The 27,975-nt window shown below is 39.6% G+C and overlaps 1 protein-coding gene across 2 annotated transcripts; it reads left to right on the top strand.

The window, feature by feature from the left end:
- Nucleotides 1-28: 28 nt before the first annotated feature.
- On the top strand, nucleotides 29-27,946 carry ttc3 (tetratricopeptide repeat domain 3). 2 transcript variants are annotated; one of them, XM_072374524.1, is made up of 47 exons: nucleotides 29-140; nucleotides 7,449-7,528; nucleotides 7,620-7,653; nucleotides 8,279-8,435; nucleotides 8,529-8,610; nucleotides 9,045-9,098; nucleotides 9,562-9,694; nucleotides 9,897-9,982; nucleotides 10,882-10,976; nucleotides 11,295-11,357; nucleotides 11,900-11,954; nucleotides 12,315-12,477; nucleotides 12,747-12,771; nucleotides 12,881-12,965; nucleotides 13,450-13,480; nucleotides 14,778-14,838; nucleotides 15,142-15,211; nucleotides 15,306-15,458; nucleotides 15,881-15,961; nucleotides 17,363-17,472; nucleotides 17,575-17,701; nucleotides 17,972-18,094; nucleotides 18,270-18,371; nucleotides 18,479-18,571; nucleotides 18,654-18,718; nucleotides 18,903-19,039; nucleotides 19,219-19,539; nucleotides 19,815-20,090; nucleotides 20,173-20,210; nucleotides 20,422-20,478; nucleotides 20,568-20,647; nucleotides 20,726-20,881; nucleotides 21,062-21,340; nucleotides 21,371-21,644; nucleotides 21,740-21,808; nucleotides 22,208-22,357; nucleotides 22,472-22,611; nucleotides 22,797-22,865; nucleotides 22,950-23,046; nucleotides 23,330-23,433; nucleotides 24,023-24,107; nucleotides 24,792-24,893; nucleotides 25,425-25,618; nucleotides 25,716-25,830; nucleotides 26,125-26,253; nucleotides 26,853-26,945; nucleotides 27,244-27,946. In XM_072374524.1, exons 2-47 carry the CDS (start codon nucleotides 7,460-7,462, stop codon nucleotides 27,352-27,354), a joined length of 5,193 nt encoding a protein of 1,730 aa, XP_072230625.1. In that variant the 5' UTR covers nucleotides 29-140; nucleotides 7,449-7,459; the 3' UTR covers nucleotides 27,355-27,946. The 2 variants fall into 2 exon arrangements, with proteins under 2 accessions (XP_072230625.1, XP_072230624.1); XM_072374523.1 differs by having other exon boundaries at nucleotides 21,062-21,644.
- Nucleotides 27,947-27,975: the final 29 nt, after the last annotated feature.

Genomic DNA, 27,975 nt, shown 5'->3' with positions numbered 1-27,975 from the left:
AGGCTCAGAAGAAGAAAGCCTGCCCCTTCACCCATGTTTCTGCCGCGCTGCGTGTGTAAACGGCGTCTAACTTCCGGACACTAGTATGAACAGAGCAAAACAAGCTCACAGTTAAGTGGCCTTAAAATAATTATCCTAAGGTAAGACTTTTTTTTGGGATTTCAGTATTTGACTATTTGAAACATTAGTGATAGCTAGTGAATCTATAAAACTTATTTACCTTTTTTACGGTTAAACAAAGTACAATAAAGTGTCGAAATGATGCGTTACAGCTATGAAATTCTACCACATTAGGAAAAAAGGTTGAATGATGAAGCTTAAGCCGCTACATTTGAGGCAAGATAAGCTAATGTAGTTCACGTGTCAACAACTCGGTATTGTCAGCGACTACGTAGCTTCACGAGTGCTACATGCTAACATTGTTAAGACAAGTCAACACACTGTGAAATAAGTCCCAGCAGGGTTTATTGTTTATGATAAACTGGATATTGTTGCGAAATTTTGGGAAAACCCATCGCCAATTTGCACATTACCTTTAGTAATAACCGTAATAGCGTCACATTATACAACGTTAAAATATTTTTTGGGGCAGATTAGCTAATATGTCGTTGTCTCTGCACTCCGCAAACGCATGAGTAATGAAGGCATGAAGTCGGACAAGTTTCTACCCAACCTCATCCTTTTATGGTTGGTTGAAAAACAACATGGCAATTCTGTGACACTCATTAGTAACCAGTGAGATGACATTTATGTAAATGTAAACTTTGTGTTTTACTCGTACAAGTTTTCCGTTTTCCTGTAATGATTATAGTTCAGTTTTGCAACAGGAAGGGAATTTGGGCGTGTCGGAGCTAGTCCTGTTCAGGGAGGAGCACCGTGTGCTTGAAGAACACAAAGCCAGGGATTGTTACAGTGCTGACATATTACACTGACTCAAGATTAACAAGAAGTGTTTTGTGTGGCGTTTAGCCAGAATACTTTTAACATGGGGTTTGAGTGCTATAGCATGGTTTCACTCATCAAGCTGTGCCATGCACACACACATATGCACACACACTTCTATCAAAAAAGTGATATCAAGTGTCAGGTAGAAACAAGACTATGTTCAACCCAAAATGCTTTGGTGATTTAATTCCTTTTAAAAGTTTAAGGTAGTTCTTTTGTTATAAGCGAGGGACTTAGGCTTTTGTCTTTCATAAAAAGGCTTCAAAAATATGTTGACAGTAATCTTATATCAACTAGTTATTCACAACTGCAGCCAGAGGGTGGAGTAAATTCATCCTAAATTGTAGGTATTTCCTGTTTCTGCAGGGAGTCACAGCACATCATTCACAAACAAATGTAACTACGCAGTTCTTACTTACCTGCTCTACTTTATGCAGTATGTGATGTTTTTGTAACATTTGCTGTAATTGTGCATTCTTATTATACAAAACGGTGAAAAATTTGTTCATAAAAATGTTATATAAAGTGCATAGCTCAGTGGTTTTGATGGCTTTTCTGTTTATAGAATGTAGGATTGTTGTAATGTATTGTTTGAGCTCCTTTTCAAAAATTAAAAAAGATGGTTTGTGATTTGCGAATTTGGATTTGTGTATATGGTGTTTAGCAAGTAAAACAAGCAAGTTGATGATGTAATATTCACAACATAAACATGAGTCTGCGTACGCTGAAGACAGTTGTGACATGTTTGTTTGTTTTCGTTTGTCTGGCGGTGTTGTCCTTCCGGTTCAAAGGATGGACCACCTTTGAATCAGATCGTATAAAATCGTCTCGCTGAATGTCGTGTATCGTATTGTGAGGTTAGTGTATCCCTACAGCCCTACCCTCGAGAGTCGCTGCCTTTGCTTAGCAGCGTGTCAAAGACTTTACATTCGTGCAAAGTAATTGCATGTTGTGCGGTCAAATGTTATAGAATGTTGGAGGTATTTCCCCCCTTTGATGTGATTAAAGCTCTGCACGTGTTGCAACTGGCTCTGGTATTGTCCTTTTTGGTGAAATATAACCAAACTTTGGTGTGCTTCTGCTTCGACACCATGTTGGAAACATTCTGAGCCAAAATAGGAAGCGTGCACATGACGTCATCACGCAAATGCGTCAGACGTTAGCAGAACCTATAAACGGGAACGTTAGGCAGACGGATTAACGACTACTGGGAGCCAGTTCTCGATTCCCATCCCTACTTTAAACAGAAGAGATAATATTTTATACCGGAAATCTTTCGTGGAAAAACAGATTTTGAACATTTGGAGTTGTAGTAGGATTTAGTTGAAGAAAGAATGCATTGAGAATTGGCTGTAATGTTTAATTGAGAATGATCGAAAATGAAAGAATAAATCTTTGAATTTCAGCCCTTTTTTAAAAATTTTTTTAGATTTATTTATCTTTTTAATTAATTAAAAAAAATTTACACTTTGCTGGCTTCTTTTTGCTGCCATTTGGAGACATGCCCAAGAAGTCTTATCAACAGCATGGGCATTTTGAAAACTTGATTATAATCCAAATAACAGTTGCCAAATGTGACACATTTCCCAGCACCGTTCAGATAAAACAATCTATCATGCAGGAACACGTTGCATTTGATAGTGAAATGTGCAAAGCCCTACTTTTAATCATGTACCAAAATGGGGCTGATCTTACAGTTGAGCTTGCAAGTAAGAGAAAGAAAGAGAACATAATGAGAGGATAAATATCTCTGCAGCTGCCATAAGCAACAGAGAAGCCCTTATCATGCGCTAACATCACATGACCTGATGAACCCACATAGAATATTTTCATGTGGTTGCAAACACTTCCTTCATCTTCAAGAAGATGCAATTTCAAATTCTGTTACATGTAGTGTCATACACGGGTTTCAGTAAACGAACGTTTATGTTTATGTATTTAGCAGACGCTTTTATCCAAAGCGACTTACAAATGAAGATTTAACAAGCTATATAAAGCTAACAATAAACTACATAGAAGGAACCCACTAGTCTGACTATGTCAGAGGTGACAGAGTAGAGATAGGGTGCAGGCATAGAAAGAAGTGCAGAGATAGAGGGGGTAGGTAAGTGCAAGGTAAGTTCTAGGATAGGACATGCTCTCTGAAGAGCTGGGTTTTCAAGAGCTTCTTGAAAATAGACAAGGACGCCCCTGTTCTGGTAGCGCTCGGTAGGTCATTCCACCATCGTGGGACGACACATGAAAAGAGTTTGGATTGTCTTAGGCGTGGTGTAGGAGCTGCTAGACGACAATCCTGGGACGAACAGAGGGACCCAGTTGTGACATAAGCCTTTGCGAGAGCATTCAAGTAGATGGGAGCCGTTCCATTAAGCACTTTGTAGGATAACATCAGTGACTTGAATTTGATGCGGGCGGCTAAGGGTAGCCAGTGGAGTTCAATGAACAGAGGGGTGACGTGTGCTCTTTTAGGCTGATTGAAGACCAGACGCGCTGCCGCATTCTGGATCATCTGCAGAGGTTTCACAGCACAGGCTGGGAGACCAGTTAGGAGAGCATTGCAGTAGTCAAGGTGGGAGATGACCATGGCCTGCACCAGGAGCTGGGTGGCATGTTGGGTCAGGTATGGTCTGATCTTTCTTATGTTTAGTAATGCAAAGCGGCATGAACGAGCAACCGAGGTAACGTGATCTTTGAAGGTTAGTTGGTCATCAATCATGACACCCAAGTTTCTAGCAACCTTTGATGGAGCAAGAGATAGGGATTTGGTTTGGATGCAGATGCTGTGTTGTATGGTTGGTTTGGCTGGAAAGACAAGCAGTTCAGTTTTTGGGAGGTTAAGTTGGAGATGATGGGCTTTCATCCATGCTGATATGTCAGAGAGACAGTCTGAGATTCGTGCTGAGACCGTGTGGTCATCAGGTGGGAATGACAGATAGAGCTGGGTATCATCAGCATAACATTGGTATGAGAAGCCATGTGATCGGATGATCTGTCCCAGTGAGTTGGTGTATATGGCAAAGAGAAGAGGTCCCAGTACTGAGCCTTGGGGGACCCCTGTGGCAAGGTGGTGCGCTGCAGAAGTGTGACCAAGCCAGGATACTTTGAAGGACCGACCAGTGAGGTACGATTCAAACCAGGAGTGTGCTCTCCCTGTGATGCCCATGCTTGAGAGCATGGACAAAAGAATACTGTGGTTGACAGTGTCAAATGCAGCCGATAAGTCGAGCAGGATAAGTACAGAGGACTTAGCTGTCGCTCTGGCTTCTTTTAAGGCTTCTGTCACAGCTAACAGAGCCGTCTCGGTGGAATGTCCGCTTTTAAACCCAGATTGGTTTGGGTCAAGGAGGTTGTTATGAGAGAGGTAATCGTTGACCTGCTTAAAGACCGCCCTTTCAATGATTTTAGACAGAAACGGGAGGAGAGAGACCGGCCAATAATTCTCCACATGAGTTGGAGGGAGGGAAGGTTTCTTGAGCAGCGGTGTAACCTGAGCTTGTTTGAAAGTGGTAGGAAATGTGCCCGATGTCAGTGAAGCATTAGTCACATGCGTGACTGCTGCAGTTACAGTAGGAGCAATAGATTGGAGAAGATTAGTAGGAACGGGGTCCAGCGGGCATGTAGTAGGACGGCTACATGTGAGAAGTTTAGACACACTGCTCTGAGTCAGAGGGGTAAATGAGGAAAATGATGCAGTAGGACTTCTGCATTTCTGCATGCAGATTTTGTGGTAACAGGTTTGGTAAACTGTTTGCTTATAGCTGCCACTTTGTCAGTAAAAAATGAGGCGAAGGTGTCTGCTGTTTGATTGGTAGCAGGTGGCGGAGGATCTATGGCGTAACCACGCATTCTTTGGGGGAGTCGCGTCCCCCCCAATATTGAGAAAATACCAACCTGTCCCCCCCAATATACAGAAGAAAATATGTAAAATGCATGTTCTCCTTTTATGAACCCTGTCAAGGGATCGGTCTCTTGTTATGTCTTATTTATTTTCAATTTATTGCCGTGTGTTACCGGGGACGTAACGGCTGCGCCGCGGTCGCCGTTGTTGATGCTAACACTCCAGTCAATGAGAGTGACCCACCGGGCGCGCCGCCGTCTCAGCAGCAGCTCTCGTTATCTTTACGTTGGACTTCTACTTTTGACGGAGCCGCTGCTCAACCGCGCCAAGCTCAACAGAGCAGATTGTACCAGAACAGGAAATCCAACACAGAATCAACAAAATAAACTTCCGCCCCTTTTCAAAATAAAAAAAACTTCAAACAAAAATAACATTAGACTATTAGACTTTTCATTGTTAATGCACATTTTGAGACATTGACACAATAGAAATGAACCTGGACTTAAAAGTCCTCAGCACAATTTTTGTTAAAGGAAAAGTCTGTAATTTGTTACATCATTAGTTGTCCTTCATTAAAATATTTACATAAACATGCTTTGGGTATTTGGTCGTTTTCCATTGGAAGCTGTCCTATTTGCTACAGTACTACTGGAAGAGCATAATTGTAATTGGTAGGTGTGTTTAAGGTCAGTAAACAGTAAGCAACTAACCAAAACAAAGTGGGGGGGCAGTCACTGTCTCGGAGAAATTACACTATTCCTTTAGATGTGAATTTATATGGTCAATGTAGTCCTCTAAACTATGTTCTAAATGTCCAATTTTTCATATATAAATAAAGAATTGTAGATAATGCACTTAACAATTTTGTTTTTCTTGGACCCCCCCCAATGTCTAAACCATGGTTACGCCCTTGCGGAGGATTAAGTAGAGTTTTGAAGGTGGAAAAAAGTTTCCGGGTGTCAGTAGTACTATGAATCTTGTTGATGTAGAAAGACTTTTTTGCATCAGTGACACTGGATGCGAATGATGTCAGTAGCACCTGGAATTTAGCTAGATCTGCCGGATCTTTGACTTTCGCCATTTCCTTTCGGCAGCTCTGAGATTGGTGCGCAACGCTCGGAGAGTATCATTAAGCCAGGGGTGAGACTGGGAGGATCGGGAGGGTTTGGTGGATAGAGGACACAGACTATCCAGAGATGAGCTCAGAGTAGAGCAAAGGGACTCCGTGGCATCATTAACCTGAAGGGAGGAGAACGTGAGCAGACAGTATTATGTTACATACTAAAACAGCTTCACATATGTGTGATAATCACTCAAATGGACGTAGGCGCTCCAATGTTTAATGTTCCATCTTTTTGTTAAAACGATGATGTGTAAGTGTATATTAATACAGAATACAGAATTTCCAAAAAAGCTGCTCTCATTCATTTACACACATTGTTCTGTTTCTCCTGTTGAATGACTAAACTGGTTGAGAAACTGAGACTGAAAATCAGCTCATGGTCACTTAAAGCCTTTCCAGACTGTCGGTTTGCTCTAATAAAATCCAGATTTTTTTTTGTTTTTGTTTTGTTTATTTAAACGGTGTCATCTGACAACACCTCCATTCTGGTAACCTAAAGACGTCTGTGCAGTGAATTAAACAGAGAACATTAGAAGCGACAGAATGTCCTGAACGTCTTCTCACACGGTCCACAGAGTCATGATGTCTGGCACACTGCAGTCAATAACTCGGTTCCACTCCTGTGCTTTTATACTGGAACAAGGATTTTGGAAGTTAGAAAACAGTTGTACAGTTTGACTTTTTTCACCAGCCAAAAGCCCGATAACTTGAATTTATTCATCCACTGAATCCAAATTGCACCTATATTTGGCCCTTTTTGGGTGTTCATTCTGGACCCCGGGCTGAGGCACGGCCTGGATGTGGGCAGAACTGGGACCAGGTTTCCTGCACCGCACTGGTCCTACATGTTGTTTACACTGGTCCTAACATCCACTGTAATGCTATGATATCTATGTAGAGATGTAAATCTTTGTTCATTACAGAAGACATAGTGTTGTGTTGAACTATCAGTTCTGTTCTTCATCTGATTTTCCTGTTCATCATTTTATGTACAAAATGTTATCCTAATATTCAACGGCACATTCCGCCACTTCTGATTGAAAGAAATTACTAAAATATTTGGTCATTAATCATTTTGTCAATCAATCTATTGTTTAACTACCGAACTGAACTTTAGAGTTTATGTTCTAAAGCCTGGAACTGGATTTGGCTTTGGTTTCAATTCTTAGGAAGGGTGAATAATTAATGGCTGTAACAAATCATTTGAGTTTACATAAGGACATCTCTCAAGCAGTGACTGGGAGTTGATTAGCTTGTTTTTTCTTAAACAGATTCTCTGATATGTCTAAACGGTGTGATCACTTGTCTTACAGACACTTGTCACAAGCTCGTACACAACCCGGTTTGCCTCACAGAGAACCAATATCTGCCTCTATTGTCACTTATCTTGTTCTTTAATGTAACAAACTGCAGAATTGTAGCTTTATTGGCTAAATAACGGGTATGATATTTGGTGGAGGAAAAGGCAGTCCTATATAATGTTCAACAACATGTTTTGTGAAATGGACTATTTGAACTGATGATTTATGCTCAATTTCACAGAGTCGAGCAAAATGTTGGATTCTGACTCTGATTCTGACTGTGCTAGTGACTTCGAGAACGGCAAGCGACGGAGATATGTGGTGAGTTATAAACCAATTAATCCAGTGTCTTCTTTCATCGTGTTTCATTCTGTGGCTGATAAACTCTTTTCTTTTTACTTTGGCCACACAGACAAATGATACACTTATCACCTTCCGTCCATCAGGTAAGGACGATCTGCTTTTAGATATGCAGGAAATTGAGAATTTTGACTATTATTTACAGAATAAACAAAATGGCAACTTTGAAGTATAAGGACTAGCAAGGATATGTGTGAAAAAAGACAACTTGACTAACATCTAGGTTCGAGTAGCGCTTTATGATAATTTAATGGTTAAAACTGAATTCTGTCGGTCGGACTATAGCCACTTCTTTGACATGGACTTGGATCTCCTCTCTCCTGCCTCGTTGCTATTCGTTGTGTCTGTGTCCACCATCCGACTTAGAGAAGCTCTGTCATCTGCACTTGTTGATCAATGCGAACGTTAAGCAGTTTTTATCCCCTTTAAGTTAGAAAATGAATGATACAAGAAAGTTTGGCTTGAGTTCCTTGGTATTGCTTAACTATTCAAAGCAACAGCCAAGCGAACACCAGTGCATATCTATCTGTTAGCATGAGTTCAGACTGAGGTGAGATGTTTGTTTTTTAATTTTTTTTTTATTTGTACACAAGATAATTCAAAGTGCTAATGCCTCAGTTTTGACAATTTTCTGACATTTGGTTATTTGTCTGCTGTTGTTTTTTTTTTTTTTTTTTTAATTAGAGAGTGAATATTTGATTCGTTTTTCAGATGAGATTTTTGAAAAGTGGCGTAATATCCCGATGGATATCAGAAAAAAAGCTGCACAGCGGATGAAGGTTTGTGCCTTCTGGCTTCCCGTTCTTCTGCAGCAAGAGGAGACCAGCACTGCTGCCTGGGCAATGGAAATAGGTTTAATCAGCTCAAGGTAGGATTATTATGATTATGATTATTAGCATTAATACCACTTGGAATTTTCACTGTTTAGGCTGCTAAAGAGTTTTTAATTGTGTCCTTGTAGGAACAGTGAAGAGCTAAAAATGAAGCACCTGAGCAAGATCGATTTAGTGGAAACAATCCTCTTTGACATGGAGACTGGAGCTGTAAGTCGTTCATAATGTACTTTACTCCACTCTCAAGTTGCTTTAAAACTGTAGTTTGATCATTCCTGACCTCGCTAATTCTTGTAGAGCTCCACCAGTACGTGGGTACAGCTGTTAGATGCTGTGTCTCAGTATTGATTTTGTATTGTCTGTTTTACCGAAGTCCAGAGTTTGAGCAGAATAACTCCAGAATAACTCCGAAAAAACGGCCTGGTTCCTAAAAAGGTTATAGGAACTGCAAAAGGTTCCTACCGTGGGAATGCGCCTTAACTTTGAACTTAAGATGTTATAAGTGAACCACTTGAGCCAAGCGCTTTATTTCAGATTTCCGGGTCACATTCTGGTGGTCTCAGTCAAACAATGCAAGAAATCCACTGTAAACAAAATGAAGACCTGTTTTTATTTGAAAGCTGCTTGTTTGTTCCCTGTTCCAGATGAAAAGGGACCAACCAAGGCATGTAATCACCATAAGCAACATGTTTAATCTGGTAAGTTTGAGAAAAGCAATCATAAGCACTGAACATGCAGCAGTTTGTCAGGTGGGAGACCAAATATATTCAGAACAATTATCTGAGAATCCTTTCATACAAAAAACATACCTCTAAGTTCTTCAACTGTATTGAATGTTGTTGTTTAAAGAGGAACTCCGGTATTTTTAAACCTAGACCTTATTCCTGGCATGAAATACGTTTATCTACTCACCAAGAACAGTTTGATGAAAGCTAAACTGGCCTCTTGTGCATAGTTACGGTTGCTATTGTAGGATTGGACAGAAGCCGTTTGTAGGAGGGACTTAGCGAAGGGTCAATTGTCAAGTGGTTTTTCCTCATTTCAAAAGCAGTTCATTAATAAGGGGGAAAAAAAAGAAGTCTTATAGCTGAATGGCTAAATTGCCATTACCACGCTGCAAAGGTCAATACAAAAATACTGAGTAAGAATTTGTTCCAACAGCGTTCTTCAGAGGTTTTTGAAAATGCAGTGCGCTGGTTGGAGGGAACAGGAGATCACAATATATGTAATCGCCTCCGGGAATTCGGCGACCTGCACACCTGCTTCACAGCCCTCCATCTCATCTTCACAGAGTGTAAGATAGCGTCACACAGTTCTGGGGATTGATTTAAACAGGAAATTTAAATGTACGAGCAGACCATTTTCTTTAATAAGCTGTCAGATTTGAGCTGTCTCACACCACAGAAATGTTCAGTGTTTTGGATTGATAAATGCAGGAATGTCTTTAGAAATCAGTGGAGAATGAAGCTACATTTGGTTATTTTGTTTCTGTTCAGTTGCCAAGTTTATTCAGGAAATGGGTGGCAACCAGGAGAGGACAGAGAAGGCCCTGTACGCCCGACCAGATGACTATCTTATACAGGTAAAACTCAGCAACACGATTTTCAGGCGAACTCTTTAATGTATCTACATGTAAATATTAATTTTATTTTTATTAGACAATTAGCTGTTGGCCTTAGCTGCCATAATAGATTTGATACTGTGTGTTTCCTGACAAATTATTGATGTTCTCAGTTGCCTCAATCTAATAAATACTAATGATTAGACCACCAATTTATCCTGTAATTACTTTATCAGCAATCCACTGTGAGCGCCATACTGACTTGTTATTTTGGATTTGGAACAGCTCTGTTCAGCTGCTTTTATGTCGTTAAGTGTGGACAAATGTTTCCAAATAAAAGGGCATTCTGGGCCCTTGAGCCACTACACACCCACAAAGACAACAAAGACAAGACCATTTCTAACAAAGACGATGAGTCGACACATTTCACATATAAAAAGGCGAAAAAGAATCTCTTTCAAACAGGACACTGGTTGCACTACTCCACTGATTCTCATCTTCAAAATGCTGTTGGTTAACACAACAAACTGGTTTTGCCCACAGGTGTTTGGCATCACCAAAACAAAACACAATGAAACACCCTGCCATTTCCCGTCAATATTCCAGCCCCAAAATTCCAGCTCTCAGTTTACAAAGTTGATTATATTTTAAAAGCCAACCCTGTGCTCTAATCACCGGGTTACAAAAAGAAAGGTGCACAGTCAGCAGTGGCTTCATTTGTCCCCATCTTCTGTATGGGGACAAAACAGTTTAACAACATTCAGAAGCTCTCACTCGGAGTTGATCACCAGAGACTGAAATTCGGTCAATTGTTTGGCTGAGATTAAATTTGAATGAAAACAGCAGCTCTGAGCTCTTACCCCTGAATGTATGTCTCGAACTGATGCAAACCGTTTCCTTTTCAATATTTCTTCTTCCAGAAAAGTGATGAAATGAGGAGGAAGGGAAATGAGAGCTTTCAGAAACAGCAGTATGAAGAAGCTGTCACGTTTTATTCCAATGCCATCAAACATTAGTAAGTAAGATTCTAACTTTGGGTCTTTTTCTCTGACGTGTCCTCCTAAATTTGCACTGTTGCAAATATGTTACCTTTGCTGAATTACCAGTATGCTGTATACAGCGTGATGAAGCTCATTGGTCATTTTATTTTCCCTGTGAAGGACAACGATGACTGTACATTGTCATACAAACATACACTTGTCTGACTCAGGAGAAAAACAGGCCATATTAAATGTTTTTTTCTACTAGATTAGATACATTTTTACCCCAAAAGCAGTAACCTGGTGAATCTATCCATTTGTGTAACTGACATGATTTTTTTTTTTCTTTCCAGCCCTGACAACCACATAATTTATGGAAACAGAGCCTTGTGCTATCTCCGTTGTAAGAAGTTTCTGTAAGTATTTACCACTGTTGTGATGCAGTTGAAGCTTGAAATTTCACTCTAGAAGCTGGAAGCAGATTCGACATACTCGGGGTACCTTTTGGTCATATAAGTAAACTTACCCTGACAATCATGATTACGCTAAACATTGTTAGGATGCTGTGTATAAATACTACAGTTCAGTTTCATTGGAGGCAGAAGTATTGTAACAGTTCCAGTTCTATAAAGTTAACAGAAGGAACCTTAAAATAATCAGAGTATTTGTTTTCAATTTTATTCAACGAATGATTTTTTTTTCTGTAGAGCGAGACTTTTATGAGATTACTGTGGAAGCGAAGGGGAAAGCATCCTGACATGTTTGCTTTTAAAATATGTTTTCTCATCGGTGTTTTATAGTATTTGTTTTGGTGAAAGAAAGTCTTTTAAATCCTTCCTTGTGATCTTACATGTCATATAAAATATTAGAAGAGAAATAGCTGATGTTGCATGATGAACATCATCATGATATTTTCTGATGAATATCATCATGATATTCATTATTATTTTTTCCACAGAAAAGCAGTTGGTGATGGAAAGCGGGCCATTCTCATCAAACCAACCTGGGCAAAGGTACTTTTCTAATTTCTGTTTTAATGTGGTTTCTTGTGTCGGAGATGAATAAACATTCCACCTCTTTTAATGTGATTTGTTCTCTAAGTTGTGAAAGCTGAACTCATCTTGACGCCTGTAAGGTTGATCTTCATCCTCAGATTGGAGTGGCTAGTTCTAAGTTGGTTATCTCTGAGTGCTGTTGTTGTGTGCTGAAACTTTAGTCCATTCATTTGGTTAATGGATTCCTTTTTAAAATGGTTGGAGCAGTATAGTTTTTGTGAGGATTTGAACCGTGTTGCCTTGTCTTACGATAGAGGCTTACTGTGACGTCTGCCACTGAAGCAATGATAAAACTAATGCTGCTTGGTCTGTTTGCAGGGTCACTACCGTTTCTGTGAGGCCCTGTTCTGTCTGGGAGAAGTCAGCTTAGCTTTTCAAGCCAACAGTTCAGCCAAGTCACTGTGTAAAGATGACCAGGATGGACTCAAAGTGCTGGATCAGCAACACCAAAAATTCATTATTGAGATTACGCACCACAATGGTACTTTTACTTCATGTACAACAGTTAATTTCAATGAATTAGTAACACTTCAAGATTGCCAAATCTTATCCTACATTACAGATTCAACATCAGAGATGATACAAAAAAATGTAGACAAATATAAGTAAACTGGCTTTTAAACTGAATGTTAGTAGGTGTTTTACTTTTATAACCACATGATGATGTGATTATTGCATGTCATAAAGGAGGAAAAGATTAATTTCCAGCACAAGGAAACTGAAACTCATATCTCTGTACTTTGCTTTCAGTGGAACGACCAAGGAATCCTCAAAGGTTTGTGTGTATGCTCCTACAGACTGAGCTAAGATGATGAACATACGTACTGGTAAAGTCCTTTTTTTTTTTAAATCATTTTTTTAATTTTCTTTTTCTCTGGCTGTAGCTTCAAAGTAGGTCTAGTGACAAAACGACCGCAATCTGTAAAAAATGGTGGTAAAGTGGATTCAGCAACAAGCACAGCTGCAAAGGTGAGTAACTCACTCATAATGTTTACATGATGGTTTTATTCAGTTGTAATCATAAGAGCTTGAATAAGGGCAACTGGACTTCTTGTATCTTGAGTCCAGATGCCCTTATTCAAGCTCCCATGATCATCTGTTAATAGAAGGTTGATTAATGCATGAGAAATGAGCGACGCATACATTTCATTAAATGACAAAGAAATGACTCAGCAGGCATATTGATGACTAATTGGCCACTTAAGCAATGTATTATGAAACTGTTTCAAACTGAACTTTGTTAGTTTTTTGTTCACTTTTGAGGATTTTCAGATTGGTGTTTTTTGTACTTATTTATTTCTTTTTTTCTTTGTAAATTCAGGTTTTTCAAATATAAATTTGAAATCAGCACTGATGCAACATAAAGTTTTCTTCAAGTTATTAATTAGGGACATTTTTAAAAGGTCCTGAGATGTATGTGTCTTTAGTTAATAATTAACGTTTGTGTTAACAGGTCACAGAGGTTAAAATGGGCAAAAAGACAGGTGAGTGTGGGCTGACACCTACTGACGGGTGATCTTTGGCACAGGCTGAGCTCTTAATAGTTCTTCTCTCCAGCACATTGAGCTGCTCTTTGTCAACTGTTTTTACTCCTTACATCAGCTTAGCATCTGTTGGTTATTTTTATGTTAGTTTGCTCAGGATGTGCACTTCATTACATACACATTAGTCTTTTTAGTTGTCCTGTGAAGTTTTGTTAGCTTGAAACCTCATTGTTTTCATTGAAGTGTATGATGCCTGCCTGTGAAACTGCCTGTGAAAAATTTCCAGCTTCAGTTTGGTATGAAATTGATGGATGGATGGATGGATAGATAGATAGATAGATAGATAAGCAGAGTTTAAAAAAGATATGATAAATATATAAATGAATAAAAATGATGCCTCCACTTGTAAGTTGTCTGAGCTGCATGTAGGCATTAGTAAATGCGTGTATCATGTCTCTTCGGTATGCCATCCTCCTGTAAAACCGTTACTCCATAAATATCTGTCACACTAAGCTGTTACTGAAAGATCATATCTACAGTTTCTGCTGCCATAAATGTTTAGTTTTTACATATATATATATAGATATGGAGCTTTTTCAGTAAAAGTATCCTCTCAGAATATGTATAAAAACACTCTTCATGTTTCTTAACTTTATGCTGATCCAAATTGTCATCCATATGTTTTTGGTGTGTGGTACACTTGAACTTTGCACCGTTAAAGTAAGGAAGGGTCACAGTAAAGTGGAGCCTGAACCATTACATTACACAAATCATTTAATTTCTTCATCTTCATAAAGATTAAACATCCACTGCTCCGATCGGCTTTCAGTTGTAAAGGTCTCCTCAGTTTTTATGTCAAAGTGAATGTATTACTTGTGTTTTACATCATTGGTCTGACAGAACAAGATATTGCCAACTTTGGCTTTTAGAAATTGTAAGGAACATTTTAGATTCTTCTATAGTATTATACGGAGTAAACAAGACTGCTAAAAAGTCGTAGCTGAATGTTTTCAGTGATTTAAAAAATAATGTCAACTGAAACAAGTTCGGACACTGATCTTTCAATATTAATGGTTACCCGGAAGCGTAGAAATGCTTTTGTTTTATCTACATTTTATATAACATAGACATAATTTATCCCACATATGCAAAATTCACTTATTGCAGCAGCCTCAGAAATATGGAGTATAGTACACACAGGCCATATACATTGAATATTCTTCACTAAGAAGGTGTGACATCAGGCATAATTGCAAAGAAAGAAAAACAAATTTCATGGCTGATATTCTCTTCCCAGGAAAAAATGAAAAGACTACACAGCCTGAGGTCAGCACTAAAGACCCAAAACCATCAAAAAGGTTAGCAGAAGTGCTGTTATCATGGATATTTCCGTAAATAATTATTAAAAATGTCTGCCCAGCTCACTGTTGTTTCCAGTAATGGAATCTGGATTGAAATGTTCTTTTCTTTTTTTTTTTAATGGAAATGAGGGTTGCAGCTGTTGACAGTGATGCAATTTGCTCTACAAGGGTGCAAAATCCACATGGCTTCCATCTGTATTCAGTTGCTTGTTAACATCTTCATTTTTTAAACACGTGACGTAGCTCCAGTAGATGTGTGGCATTTAAGACAGGAACTGACTACAGATTCTGTGCTTCCAGTGAGAAAGGAGAGTCCAACGCCTCAGTGAAAAAGAAGTCCAAGAACAGAAATGGTCAAGCTGAAGATGAGGTAAGATCGTGTTCACGTGGCATTTACCTACCTGCAAGTGAGTCATTTAAGTTGATTAAAATCACTGAGCTGCTGCCTTATATGCTCTGCCCAGACACAGGACTTGGCTGAAGGTAAAACTGACGTGTGTAAAGAGTTTAGATTTGTGGTGCAGGATGCCTTCACTGCCTTGTACGACCTGCGCAGCCGCAATGCCGAGCAGGCATTCAGCCAGGCCCTGGCCCTACTGGAAACCACGACACGCAAGGTAATGGCCTCTCATTTGCCACAATTCTCAATATTTTGCAAGCAAGTTTAGAGACTGGCGTAATGAGTTGTTTGAATTTGATTATTACAGTAAAAACCTCAAGAACACGACATGCACATTTTTTTCTACAGCTTTCCTAATGTTTGTGCATCTGTTGTGTGAAATATCATAAATACCATTTAAATGCAACTTAATTTCTGCGGAAGGTTAATCAGTCACTGTTGTAAACTATCGAATACTGGGAAACGATGCCCCAAATTTTATGAATAAACTATTGATTGATTGAACTCTGAATAGAGTGACCAAGGTTTCCTCGATGTGTTGTAGTTTAAGAACTGTATCAAAAGTTTAAAGTTTGTTACCACTTTACAGTGAACTGTAAAGAATGACTAAATTATTCTTTTTTTGTTTTACTCTCTCAGGAACTGGGACTTTCCACTCTGGATGAGCTGTTGTTGTTGTTTGGACGTGCGTTAGCCCTGACAGAAATTGGCCAGCCTGAGGTAACTTATAAACTATCCTCCTGTTTACATCTTATCATTCATCTTTATCTGAGGTGGAACTCTGAGATATTACTCTTCTGCCAGTGAATACAATTTGAAGGTACAAAGTTCATAGTTACACTGTATAAACAAGGTGCCATTTAGTTTTATTTATGATTAAACTTGGCCTGCTGTGAAGCAACAGTGTACTTTTTAGCTATATTTATATGTATTTACAGTTATATTTACTTTACACATCATCACATAAGCAGCATAAAGCTTTAATGTCTCATTCACTTCCCTGTCAGCTGCAACACTTTCTTTAGAGACTGCAGACACATTGGCTGTTGTCTTATGTGCTTGTTTTGAGGAAAAAAGGCCATTTTCACCATCAGAGGTTAGACTGAAAATGTTTAATGCTTCTCACCGAGATGGGCTGAAATTTGATCAAACTTTGACTTTGTTTTGTTGCCCGGCTCTACTCTCATGCTTCAAGCTGGTTGGTCCCACCAAAGAATAAAATTAATACAAACCATTCACACATATAGAATTGAATTTCCTAAATCTACAGTTTTTTCTTTCAGGAGAGTAGTATTATATGTTTTTGGGATGTATAATGCAGGTAATCTGACAGCACTGGGAATTTTTATTTTATTTTTTTTTTACTATCTCTGTCGTTAGTGATGCAAGGCTTAAATAAATATAGTGCGACAACATATTGTTTCATACATTGATGAAAACTGACCATGTACAGTCATCTGTGGTAAGCTAGTTTTAACTGGTTAAAAGGGAACTCCGGTATATACAGTAAATAAACCGTGCTCCAGGGGGGCATGGATGAAGTAGTCCCAGTAGAGTGCCTGTGTAGAAATCCCTCCGTTAGCTCTCCTATAGCCGCAAGTAGCCACATAACAGCACCAATGAGCTAACAGAGTAATAGTACACGTTCGCTCATTCATTCTTCTTAAAGTATTGGTGAAATAAAGACAGATAATTCCTTATTTAGAGACCGCATCGTCCCTGCCCCATTAACTCCGTTATATGGATATACGCCGATTGCGAGTTTTCTAAATAGCTTTCGAAGGATGCCGACTTTCAGCAAACTGTTCTCGGTGAGTAGATAAACGTATTTCATGCCAGAAATAAGGTCTAGGTTTAAAAAAAAAAAAAAAAAGGAGTTCCCCTTTAACTAGTACTGGTTAAAACAAGGTCCTCCTAAATGAAGGTGATAGACACAGAAACTCTTTGAATTAATCAAAAGCATAGCTCATTCCTAATGCATTCACTGTCCAGTGATGTTATTTATTTATTTTTTTTTTATCTTACTGTGACGGGGCAAATAATCCATATTTGCATGATAAGAAGAGTAGCACGTTCACATTGCTGCTATCATAACATTAGTGGTGTCTTTGTCAAACTCAGGAACTTTCAGAAGCACAGAAACTCCTCCAGAAGATCAAGTCGTATGAGGAGCGCACTTTTCAGTGCCTGGTTTACTACGCCATTGGCCGAGTGTATCTCAGGGAAAACCGGTACAGAAGTTTGATGTTTTTTTTTTGTTTGTTTTTTTTATCACAATATTTTTCTTCTTTTTTAAAGAAAATTGTACAATGTTGCATCTCTTCTTGGGGCAGGTTTGCAGTTGCTCTGAAGCAGTTTTCGGATTCTCTGCAGATGGTGAAGAATCAAATAACACCGGGTAAACTCACCTGGCCTTTAACAAAAGACATTGTCAAAGAAACTCAGCCAGATTATTTCAAGGTAGGTCTTTGTTCGTTGCGGGTAATTTATTGTGTGAGATAATTTTTATCGAAATTCTTGCGGAACAAAATTTAAGGAGCGTGATTCTCAGAAAATGTGTCAAAACACAAGAATAAAATTTATATTAGATCCATTAAAATAGTGCTGCTGCGTTTATTTAGTAATTTTAAAAGATCCTAAAATCTAGGAAATCTCAAGTGTTATTATTGTGAAGTCAGATATGGTAAATGCACTTTGTGTTGTGTTGACTCACTTGTGTTGTCTTTGTAGGAACTTCTGGAGAGTGCTGTAGAGCTGTGCAGGTTCCCTCCTGTCCCTGATGCCGTTTGTCGCCTTGAGAAATGCCTGTACCCTTTGAAAACTGAAATCTACTTCACTGACCCAGATTTCAAGGTAAATAGCATCCACTTGGATTGTTTTGGAACTGGGATGTTTAAAGCCATCCCTCCATCATCTGCCGCTTATCCGAGGGTCGGGTCGCGGGGGCAGCAGCTTTAACAGAGAAACCCAGATGTCCCTGTTTAAAGCCTTTATGAATTGTGTCTTAAATGTGTGCTGGTTTACGCAGGGCTACATTCAGATATGCTGCTGTCAGAACTGTCGGGTGGAATTCCACATCAACTGCTGGAAGACCGTGAAGACGACGACCTTCACTGAAAAGAATGAAAAGGTACATTTAAACTGCATTCAGCTAAAATGTGTAGAACCCATCTTCACTGTGAACAGATGAACATGATTAAAGTTTTACTCTGATTTATCTTGAATTTTGTTTCACAGGATATTCTTAAAGAGCCGTGTTTGACTCCAGACTGTACTGGACAAATCTGTAGTATCAAAATCTTCGGTCCAACAGGCTTGGTAAAATGTAAGGTAAGGTAAAACTCTGAAGCTAAGTGGACTTTTAAGCTGATTCACAGGATATGTATTGATGCGGGTTCCTCTGTCTTTTCAGTTTGAAACTTTGATCACCAAACCACAGACTCTGACAAAGCCAAAGGTGAATCAAAAATGTACAAGGTGAGTTTGGGTCCAATCATACTATCATGCAACTTTACATAAGAGGTCGTATGTAGTGATGAAGACCTAGAGAATTAGGAATAGAATCCTTCTATTGATTGAGGCATGTTGCTAAAGGCATGTTTTCAGTCTGCCTGGTAACAGTTACTGGATTTATCAACAGCATTTTCAATGTTCTTTTCAGTGCGAAGAAGCTAAAGTCAAAGGAGGAGCACAAACTAAAGAGGAAGCAGCATAAACAGACGTTTCAGGAAAAGCAGACCATCAATGATGACGTTGTGCCGCAGAAAGACAACTCAGCAGTTCAGACTCAACAAAAAGGTAATGTTACTTACCTTTTCTGTAACACTTTACGTTACTTTTCTTCAGACACTGATATATCAGTAAAATCTCAAGCAATCTGCCAATAGTAGCAGCAGTAGTCACATTGACGAAACCCATTAGAATTACATGTTGCTTTAGAAAGCATGTGTTGATCCGTGTTTCCTCTGTGTTGTCAGCCTGGTTACTGTACAGAGATCGAGTTCTCCTTCAGATCAGCCAGAACATGGATTCTCTGAGGGAGGAGAATGGCCTCCACATTTCTGCCCTGACCAGCAGTCTGAAGCCCTGGCTGGAGCTGGACTTGTTTAAGGGAAACCAGATTGCTAAGAGGCTACTGAACTGGCAGCAGGAGCCATTGGAGACTTTAGGTCAAGCTGTTGAACTGCTGCTGGAGAGGAAGAACCGGGTTTGGGCTCGAGTCTTTATCCAGCAACTTAGTAGCTGCGTGGATATAAATCCCAAACTCAGCAGCTGGGCAGTCCAGCTCAACGATGCAGGTCAGCATTCATCACCCTCATGTTACTTTTAAGTGAATTTTAGAGTTACATAAACTGTGTGGACCAAAATGATCAGGTTTAATGAGCTGATTTCAAGTCAGTAAGAGTTTTTAGTACTTTTCAGTGAGAGGATTTGTCAGAATATATCAGAATTTCACAGATGGGTTGCTTTCGAGTTCACTTGAGTGGCCTACGTTTGTATTCAGAATTGTGATTACACTTTAATATCACTTTGAGGACGCTTTGAAGCCTTACCTACTCCCTTCTGCTTTTAGGTCTGAATGCAGCCAGATCTTTCATTGAACGCTATGCAGAACATTTGGAGCAGCTGGATCTGAGTCTTATGTTCAACTTTGGACCATTGCAAGAGATGATTATAGAGAAACTTGACACTAAACCTGAGCTTTTTTCAAACATTGGTTTGATATTTACTGAATACCTAAAACAAGCCCCGGCACATGACATGAGACTCTTTATCTGGACTTTGGAGGAGCATAGAGATGACTATGTCTCCTGCCACACTATACTGGATGAATATTTTGATATGATGGGTATGTATTTTTAAAATGAACAAACATGCGATCTTGAGTCAGTTGGTCCTCCATTCTGATTTCACTCCATTTTGTTTTTCAGGTGGACATTGTTCAGTCTTAAAAAAGTCAGATGAAAATGTAAGTCACCAACATGCCTCTTGGGTTGAAGTTTCAATCGACTGACAGCTTGCCACATTAAATAAACTTTAGGAAACAATTACATTTAAGGGTACCTTTGCCAAGCAGTCGGCACACTTAATACTTATGGGGGGTAAAAGATTTCAACCAATTCCACATACTAAATGTATGTTTCTGATTTAAGTGCTAAATTAACATGTTTTCATTTCAGAATTCTCCAATAAGGGGTAAGAGTCGAGGCCGGAAAAAGAAACAGAGGGAGCAAAAGGTTAGAAGTTGGATTGTTAATTCTTGCTTCCTAAGGAGAGCATTATTTTGGTCAAGTCTCTCATCTGTTTCCTGCTGACTTCCTCTCAGGGTCATATTGTTTTGTCTGGGATGAGAGGAGTAACTTCAAGAGAGGAGTGGGACCAAGACTTTTTTGAAGATGACTCTTTGTAAGTTCCTTTATCCTTTTGGCTGCACAGACTATAACTAATTAACGGCGTTGGTAACATTGAGCTTTCTGTCAACAGATCGTTCCTTCACCCTGTCGACCCGTTCAGTGTGCCCAGTAACCTCAGAGAGCAAGTGGCTGATTTTGAGAACCAGTACAACGGCACCAGACACAGAACCCACTTTAAAAAGATTTTGGACAACAACCCAGACCCAACGAGAGAGTGTTTGTATGAGTAAGTGTATATAAGAGTGATTTGTGGCACAATGCTTATGCATTTTCACATGTATAAATGTAAGAATATATCTGAAAATGATCTGTGGTGGTAGAGTGTGAAAAAGGAAGCTGTTTGGTTCTCTGTTCATCTGTGTGCCCTGTTTATATGAACTTTCTGGTTGTCTCTCTTTTGCTGCAGCTACTTTGCTCAGATCTTGGAAGAGCATGGTCCCCTGGTGGCTGACGACCCTCTGCTGGTGGGTGAACTGGAACATTTCCCTGCTGAGGCTCAGCGGAAGTTTCAAGATGCAGGTGGCTTCGAGCGCTTCCTCCTGGAGTCTCTTCGTTTCATAAGGATGGGGAGGTGTATCGGCTTGGCTAAGCATGCCGTTTCCCTGCAGCAGGCCGGACACGGAGCAAGCCTGGATGACCTGGATGAAATAGCTGTTCCTGAACTTTATTCTTCATCTCCTGATTTGTATACAGGCAGTGGAACTGGTTTAACAAGCTATTTTGACAGTTTTTCCTTTGCAGACACTGAAACCAATCCCATTCTTCCAAGTCCTTATATGTCTGGCTTCCACTCATTAGGCAATGACTCCTTCCATTGGACTGATGGTACCTTTGATGGAGCAGCTCACTTTTTACCTAATAGTTATGAGGAGCTTGATCTCGATTCTTTTGACGCTAATGATACAGTTTTGGAAACTGATTCAACTTCAGGCAGAGTTGCTTCTTTGCCAACTGATAAGGAAGTTTTGAAAAGACATGCAACAGTGCAGGTTAAGATTTCACCATACTTTGAATTCAACTCACTGGAAAATAAGCTATGTCAATTTTTTGAAGTTTGTCCATTTGTCTCTTTTTGTTCTCTTAGACTTGTAAGGAGACCATGAGGAGTGTGGCGGTGAACACAGAGCTTCTGGAGCGATTTGAGATCTGCCAGGTGAGTTCACCTGCCATCTGCAACAACAAAAGGTTGTTGTCTGTTGAGGTGGAGGGTTTTTAACTGTAAGATGAATAGACGCTTACCTGATATGCAAGTCTTACAGCCCTTCTGTCCTTCAGTGTGGTGATTTTAGATGGATAAAATTAGGTAACCTCCAAATGTTATTTAACGGTCACGTTTTGCATTCAAACATGAGACACAGTAACGAGGCATAAAAGACGGGCCAAAATATGCAGAATATGGAGAAACATCAGATTGGGCTAATATATCTGAAACTGTTGAGCTGAAACAAAGAAGGCGCTTTGCTTTCATTCAACTATTTAAGACCGCCAAGATAAAAAGAAACCAAGACCTTTTTAAGACACTGTTGCTTAGTTTTGTTGTTCTTTTCTTCAGGGTGACATTAACAAAAAGGAGAAGACCAACAAGAAGATGGAAAAGCAGATAAAAAAAATGGCGAATGGCTGTGACAAAGTCAGTATACGTAACAGAGAAGAACTCCTTTTACTCGAGGATAATGTAAAGAGGATCACTGTGAATATACAAGTATGTCTAAAACAGTTGGAACTTAATACACTGAATTCATACATGTATTATTTGATTAATCCATGTGTGATTTGAGTGACTGAAGTGTCTGTTACTCGTTTATTTCTCGTGCAGGTGACAAATAAAGAGCTGGTGATGTTCCAGCAGAAGCTGGAAGAGGAGGTGAAAAAGGACCAGAAGGAGAAGAAGGCCAACCAGGAGGTGATGAAGTCCCTGAAGACAGAGATTGAGCAGCTGGTTGAGGAACAGGCGAGGTGAGACTGACCTGATGACGATCTTTCATCTGCTTTTGCTTATTCGTGCATGTCAGCATACATGTGTGTCCTGCAGTGTCCACCCCAGTATTTTTAAGGATGTGCCATGATGGTGCTTTGAATATAGAGAGTAAACACTACATAAAGTGAGGGTTGATCTCTTGAATATTTTTCCTTATGTGCAGTCTTATTCGGAACATCCGAGAGAAGAAAAGCAGCTTTGATGCCAAATTCAGCAATTTCTTGGAGCTGAGGTGAGCTGTGAGCAGGAGGCTAAAAGGCAGGTTTCACTGAAAGCCCCAAACTTCTCGCTTACTTCTTTCCTGTTGTTTCTCCAGCAATCAGTCAGCAGCAGAGAAGATGAGCCTGGAGGACGAAGTCAAGCGCTGCAAAGACTTGCTAACCTCAGCCACCAGGAGATCTTACACAGCTCAGGTAGCGTCTACTTTTTAACCACCCACAGTTTTGGATAGGATTTAGTTATTCAGAGTTGGAAAAAGCCGAACATTTGCAGTCGTTCCCATGTTCAGTTCCATCTGAGGGTTAGTAACAATAACGTAAACAGTACGAACTGCGCCTCTGAAAGTTCAGATTTACACTGGAAGGACATGTTGGTAGGAATGGTGGGCACAACGATAGGCAGGACGATGGGGCTGCTCTGAAACGAGTTTAAAACATCATGAAAATGTCTTTTAACTTCTTATTTTTGTTCTTCCAGCTGTCAGTTGTGGAAAGTAGCCGAGATCAGGGTTTGTATGAACTCTACAGAGAGCTGGCAGATGCCAAGGCTTTGTTAACCAAACTGGACGAAGCAGCACACAGGTAAGAGGAGCCGAGCTCTTACATCAAGCTAAACATAGCTCCTAACAGACTACACCAGAAGAGACTCTTACAAAGAAGGATGCATTACTCACAAGTGAAGGACACATTCACTAACCGTATTTTATAAATCAGAGAGGAGTTTTTAGTTAGTTATCAACACCTTCTCACAACCAGTCATATGCTTTAGGTAATTTGCCTTTTTATTGAAGATATTTCACACATGAAAAACAGATTTTCAGGAGACTCTCACAAACGGCTGTCCAGAGAGCTCAAAAGGCTGCGCATGATGCAGAAAATACCCTGTGGAAGGTTAGATGAAGCTCCTTATTGTTTGATATGAGTACCGCATGAATCTGAGTAGGCGGAAGTAACGTATACACACACACTCGCACAGCAGCAGAAAATTCTCTGAAATATTTTCTGACACGTTAGTAGATTGTCTCACCTGCTGATGTTCCAGTTTTAAATGAGGGCTGGATGGAAAATCTCAGCAAAAAGTCTGGAGTGAATATTTCATACATTTGCATTCTCACCTGCAACCTGCACCTCCAGAACATTTCATCTGCAATAATGTCCTTAATCTTTGCAGATTCTCAAAAAAGGAGCTGGAAAAGAGCAGAAACGACTGCAGAGCCAAAGTTGACGAAGTTGAGAAGAACATTTCTGCTGCTGAGGTAAATGAACACATTGCACTCATGAGCTCGTTTACTGTGTCGCTGGGTGTTTGTAGGGATTCTGGTGCAGATGTGAAAATGGCCACAAACATGGGTCACATAAAGCACACTGAGAAGGGAGAAGGGTGTGTTCATATTAACTATATTTGGGTATGATAATAAAAAAACTCATGTGTGAACAAGTGGTTCCACAAACTGAGTGATTTAGTGAGAAACCTGGAGGCAAACGCTTCGTTTCATCCTGTGATTAAATTGAGATGAGCTTTTAAAGAATTGTTAGAAAAATCTTACAAACTGACATGTGCCTCATCTAGTTGGCACTTAATTATTTATTTAAGTCTTCAATTTATCTGATTTATTTTCCTCACATAATCAAATTCTATTTATTTCAGTGTTTCATTGACACCTGAAAAGTCTGTGGTTGGCCAACTTCTAAAATCTAAATTAAAATCTGAGTTTGTAGAGTAAAATAATTCTTCAGTGTAACACACAAATCCTTTAACAGTATGGATATTCAAACTTACATTTTTCAACACAACAGCATCTGACAGGATTCGACCATATGTTTTAGTAAACAGCAGTTCATTTGGATTATTTTTAAAGAAATAGGCTTTTATGCTCGAACCCACAGTCTGTTTTTTTTTTTTTTTATATATTCAAAGTGTGACTGATCTTTGTCCACAGCAACAGTACAAGGAGCAGATTGACATCGTGAAGAATGGCAGGAGAGCCTGTGAGGTGAAGCAACCAGAAAAAGTCAGAAAAAGCAACCAGCCGGAGGTGCAGGTAAGACCGGTGCAACAGCTCCTAACCTGTCATAAGGATGTGCTGCCATTTGTCTCTCCTCTCTTTTTTTTTTTTTATCTGTTTAGCAGACAGTGGAAATGTACCAGTGTTTTATCAGCTTGAAGAAGTTCAGTTCTTTCAGTAAGATTAGTTTTTACCAGACAACACACAGCTGACAATATGACATGGAGGCAAACCAAAAAACTACAGAGGAGGCAGTGGCTATTTACAGAAATCTTCAGTTTTATGCCTCAAACATATAACTGCTGCCAGCCACCTTTGGCAGAGGATTATATGAGCTGTTGATATTTAGATGATATCTAAAAGGCGGGTGTCTAAGTGAAGCTTGTTTGCAGACTGGTTTTAAACCCTCAATGTTTTGATTTAGGACATATTTATTACAGTACAGCTATACTTTCACAGTTATACACTTTAACCAGCATGTAGTCATCAGAAGGAATCTGGTCTAAATCTTCATCACACCTGGTCATTTACTAATTTAACCAATAAATGTGTGTGTGAATGTTGCAGCTCTCTGTGGCAGCCAAAGAGTTTGTTCCTCAGACTTCTGCTCAGGCATCCAACAGCTCTCCTCCGCTCCTCCATCACTCCGCTTCACTTCAGACGCAGCACAAACCTGCCACCAGAAAACTGGAGCCTGCACACAGCACTGTGTTTGAAAAAGCCATGGAGACTCTGACCTCCATGTTTCCCGACTCCTCGAGGTATCACTGCACCACAGACTCTGCTCTTTGAACAGAAGCACTCAGCAGAATGAGAATCTGATTAAATCTCAAATCATTTCACTGATTGTGTGTTCAGGTCAGACTTGATGAGATACTTTAAGGATTTCCGTATGTCCAGAGGTGGAAACCTTAACAGCATGATGTTGGCGGAAGTGGTTGATGGAGTCACCCAGATGATCCTGGACCATCAGGTAGGTGTAGGGGATTGCAAGTTGAATACTTAAAGACTTGGTAAAGTTCTCTTTTTTCCCTTTGGTGTGTGAATTATTAAAATAGTGATAAGTTGTTTTTAAATGTCTTTCTTTTTTTATTATAACACATACCATTTTAAAGAAACATCAGTGTCTCTTTTCAAAAGTAAAAATGTTGTTTCGTCACATAATTGTCCAGTCTCTTAAGTATACATTCCAACTTAACCTTTTTCATAATACTGTCACAGTGAAGACAGAAAGTGATCAGTTCTTGCTGTTTTTCTGTTCTCTCAGGAAAGGCTGAATTCTGCCAGAGCCAGCATAGTGGGCCGTGGGAGTCCAGCTAAGTGCGTTACCCCTCCTTTGGCAAACTCAAAGGTCTGGCAGTCGCTCATGCCCCAGAGAGCCAAAACTTCCAACGCAGTAAGTCAGTTAATGCTTTAATGATCTCTGTCTGAATTAGTAGATTGAACACTAATTTTGCAAACATAAATAAAGTGCATTTTCATCGAAAGAACCGGGGACCTTTAGTACAAGGAGCGTAATGACCGCTTCACACAATCAAGCCTCAGTAAAAGGAAGAAGTGCTCTTCAGCTGCAGTGCTCTGTGCCTTAAAACGTCAACTCTGGGAAACTTTCAGAAATTTGCTGCTTCCTCCATTCTGCTGAACCACTGTTCAGTCGTCAAGTTAACATTTTTCACAAACTCTGATGGTTATAAAACTAGAAGACTACGACAGAAATAAGATTCCAGGTTGGACCAATCAGAAACCCTCAGCCTGAAAGTATTGCTCATCTCAAAAATACAAACTTCCAACAAGGGCCAAATTAGAGGCAGATTGAACAGATTGAAATGGCACATTCATTCTGGGCTATTTTTTAGCAGCGGACTTAAACATATTTGTTGCTCTGAGTATTTACAGCAGCATGACACTGAATGTGAAGTGTGACCTGTTTACCAGCTGAACGTGTACAGTAAATGCTGTGTGTGCACTGGACCTGACTGTGAGTGTTGATTGCAGCTGAACATGGAGGACCCGTGCATCATCTGTCACGAGGACATGAGTCCAGAGGACACCTGCGTGCTGGAGTGCAGACACAGCTTCCACGAAGAGGTCAGTCTATCATAGCAGTACTTAGAAAAAGCACTTATAGAAATACTCAAGAGCTGTTTGCGTCTCGCCATCCTCTAAACTCTAGTTGATGTTCAGCTTTAGTGTTTTTGTCACCAGCTGACAAACTCAGCAGCAGCAGCGTTTTTCTGTTAAAACAAAATGATAAAAAACTTGGCTTGTTTAAAATGCTCTGGAGCACTCCCAGTTTCAGTAATTTAAAACATGAAAATACGTGGAGCGTGCTCTGTTCTGTGATTTATTTATTTATTTTTTAATGTGGAGTCCTGTTTGTGTTCAGTGTATCAGGTCCTGGCTGAAGGAGCAGAGCACCTGTCCCACATGCAGAAATCACGCGCTGCTGCCCGACGATTTCCCTGCGCTGTCTGGCAAGAGACGCCAAGCTCTGTGATGTCTTACCCTCACTGCCAACATATCTGCTTTTATCTTTTTTTTCTTTTTACTGATCTTGTGAAAATCTAAAGTAAATTTGGTTTTAATTTTTTTTTTTTTTTTTTTTAGGTAAATGTGCAGGGAGGCACCGGTTTATGCCCTGAATAAATAAAACTCTTGTGTTGGAGCTCCTGTATGTTTGTATCTCTCTGACGGTCAAAGCCCTGCAGGTTCCATCTTTGCAGAAGTTGTCACGAGGTACAGGAATAGTTTAGGATGGAACATTTATTTGCCATTTCTGTGTCTGGTAATGAGATCCGACACAGGACTCATCCACAACATAAGATTTTTTATTTTTTTATTTTAAGATTACGTTGAACATATAAAGTGCTAGTTATTGAACTTCAGCATAGCTTTATGGTTGGCTTTTAATACTTGTACTTTAATGTGTTTTGTTTATTTAAAACTGGCAACTATGTGTTTTCAGTGGCTTCATATGTAGCACAGATCTGCTTCCATGTTTCTAATGTGCTGTACACTGTTTAAATAATCCGTCAAGTGGACTTTGAAAAAAATACAATTAAAGTAAAACTGCTTCTATTGTAACTGTTCATGATCTCACTTAATATGTCCATTCAAA

Source organism: Leuresthes tenuis, unplaced genomic scaffold, assembly GCF_036924035.1.
Source record: "Leuresthes tenuis unplaced genomic scaffold, fLeuTen1.0.hap1 SCAF_21, whole genome shotgun sequence".
Taxonomy (NCBI): domain Eukaryota; kingdom Metazoa; phylum Chordata; class Actinopteri; order Atheriniformes; family Atherinopsidae; genus Leuresthes; species Leuresthes tenuis.
The sequence above is the reverse complement of the archived record's forward strand: the minus strand, read 5'-3'. Positions and strand labels throughout refer to the sequence as shown.

Bases quoted from the DNA above. Each gene is read 5' to 3' on its own strand.
- ttc3 (XM_072374523.1), top strand. From the start codon at position 7,460: ATGTTGGATTCTGACTCTGATTCTGACTGTGCTAGTGACTTCGAGAAC. The intron at 15,962-17,362 runs GTAACTTATAAA...TGTCAAACTCAG, and splicing joins CAGAAATTGGCCAGCCTGAG to GAACTTTCAGAAGCACAGAA. The intron at 17,473-17,574 runs GTACAGAAGTTT...TTCTTGGGGCAG, and splicing joins GTGTATCTCAGGGAAAACCG to GTTTGCAGTTGCTCTGAAGC.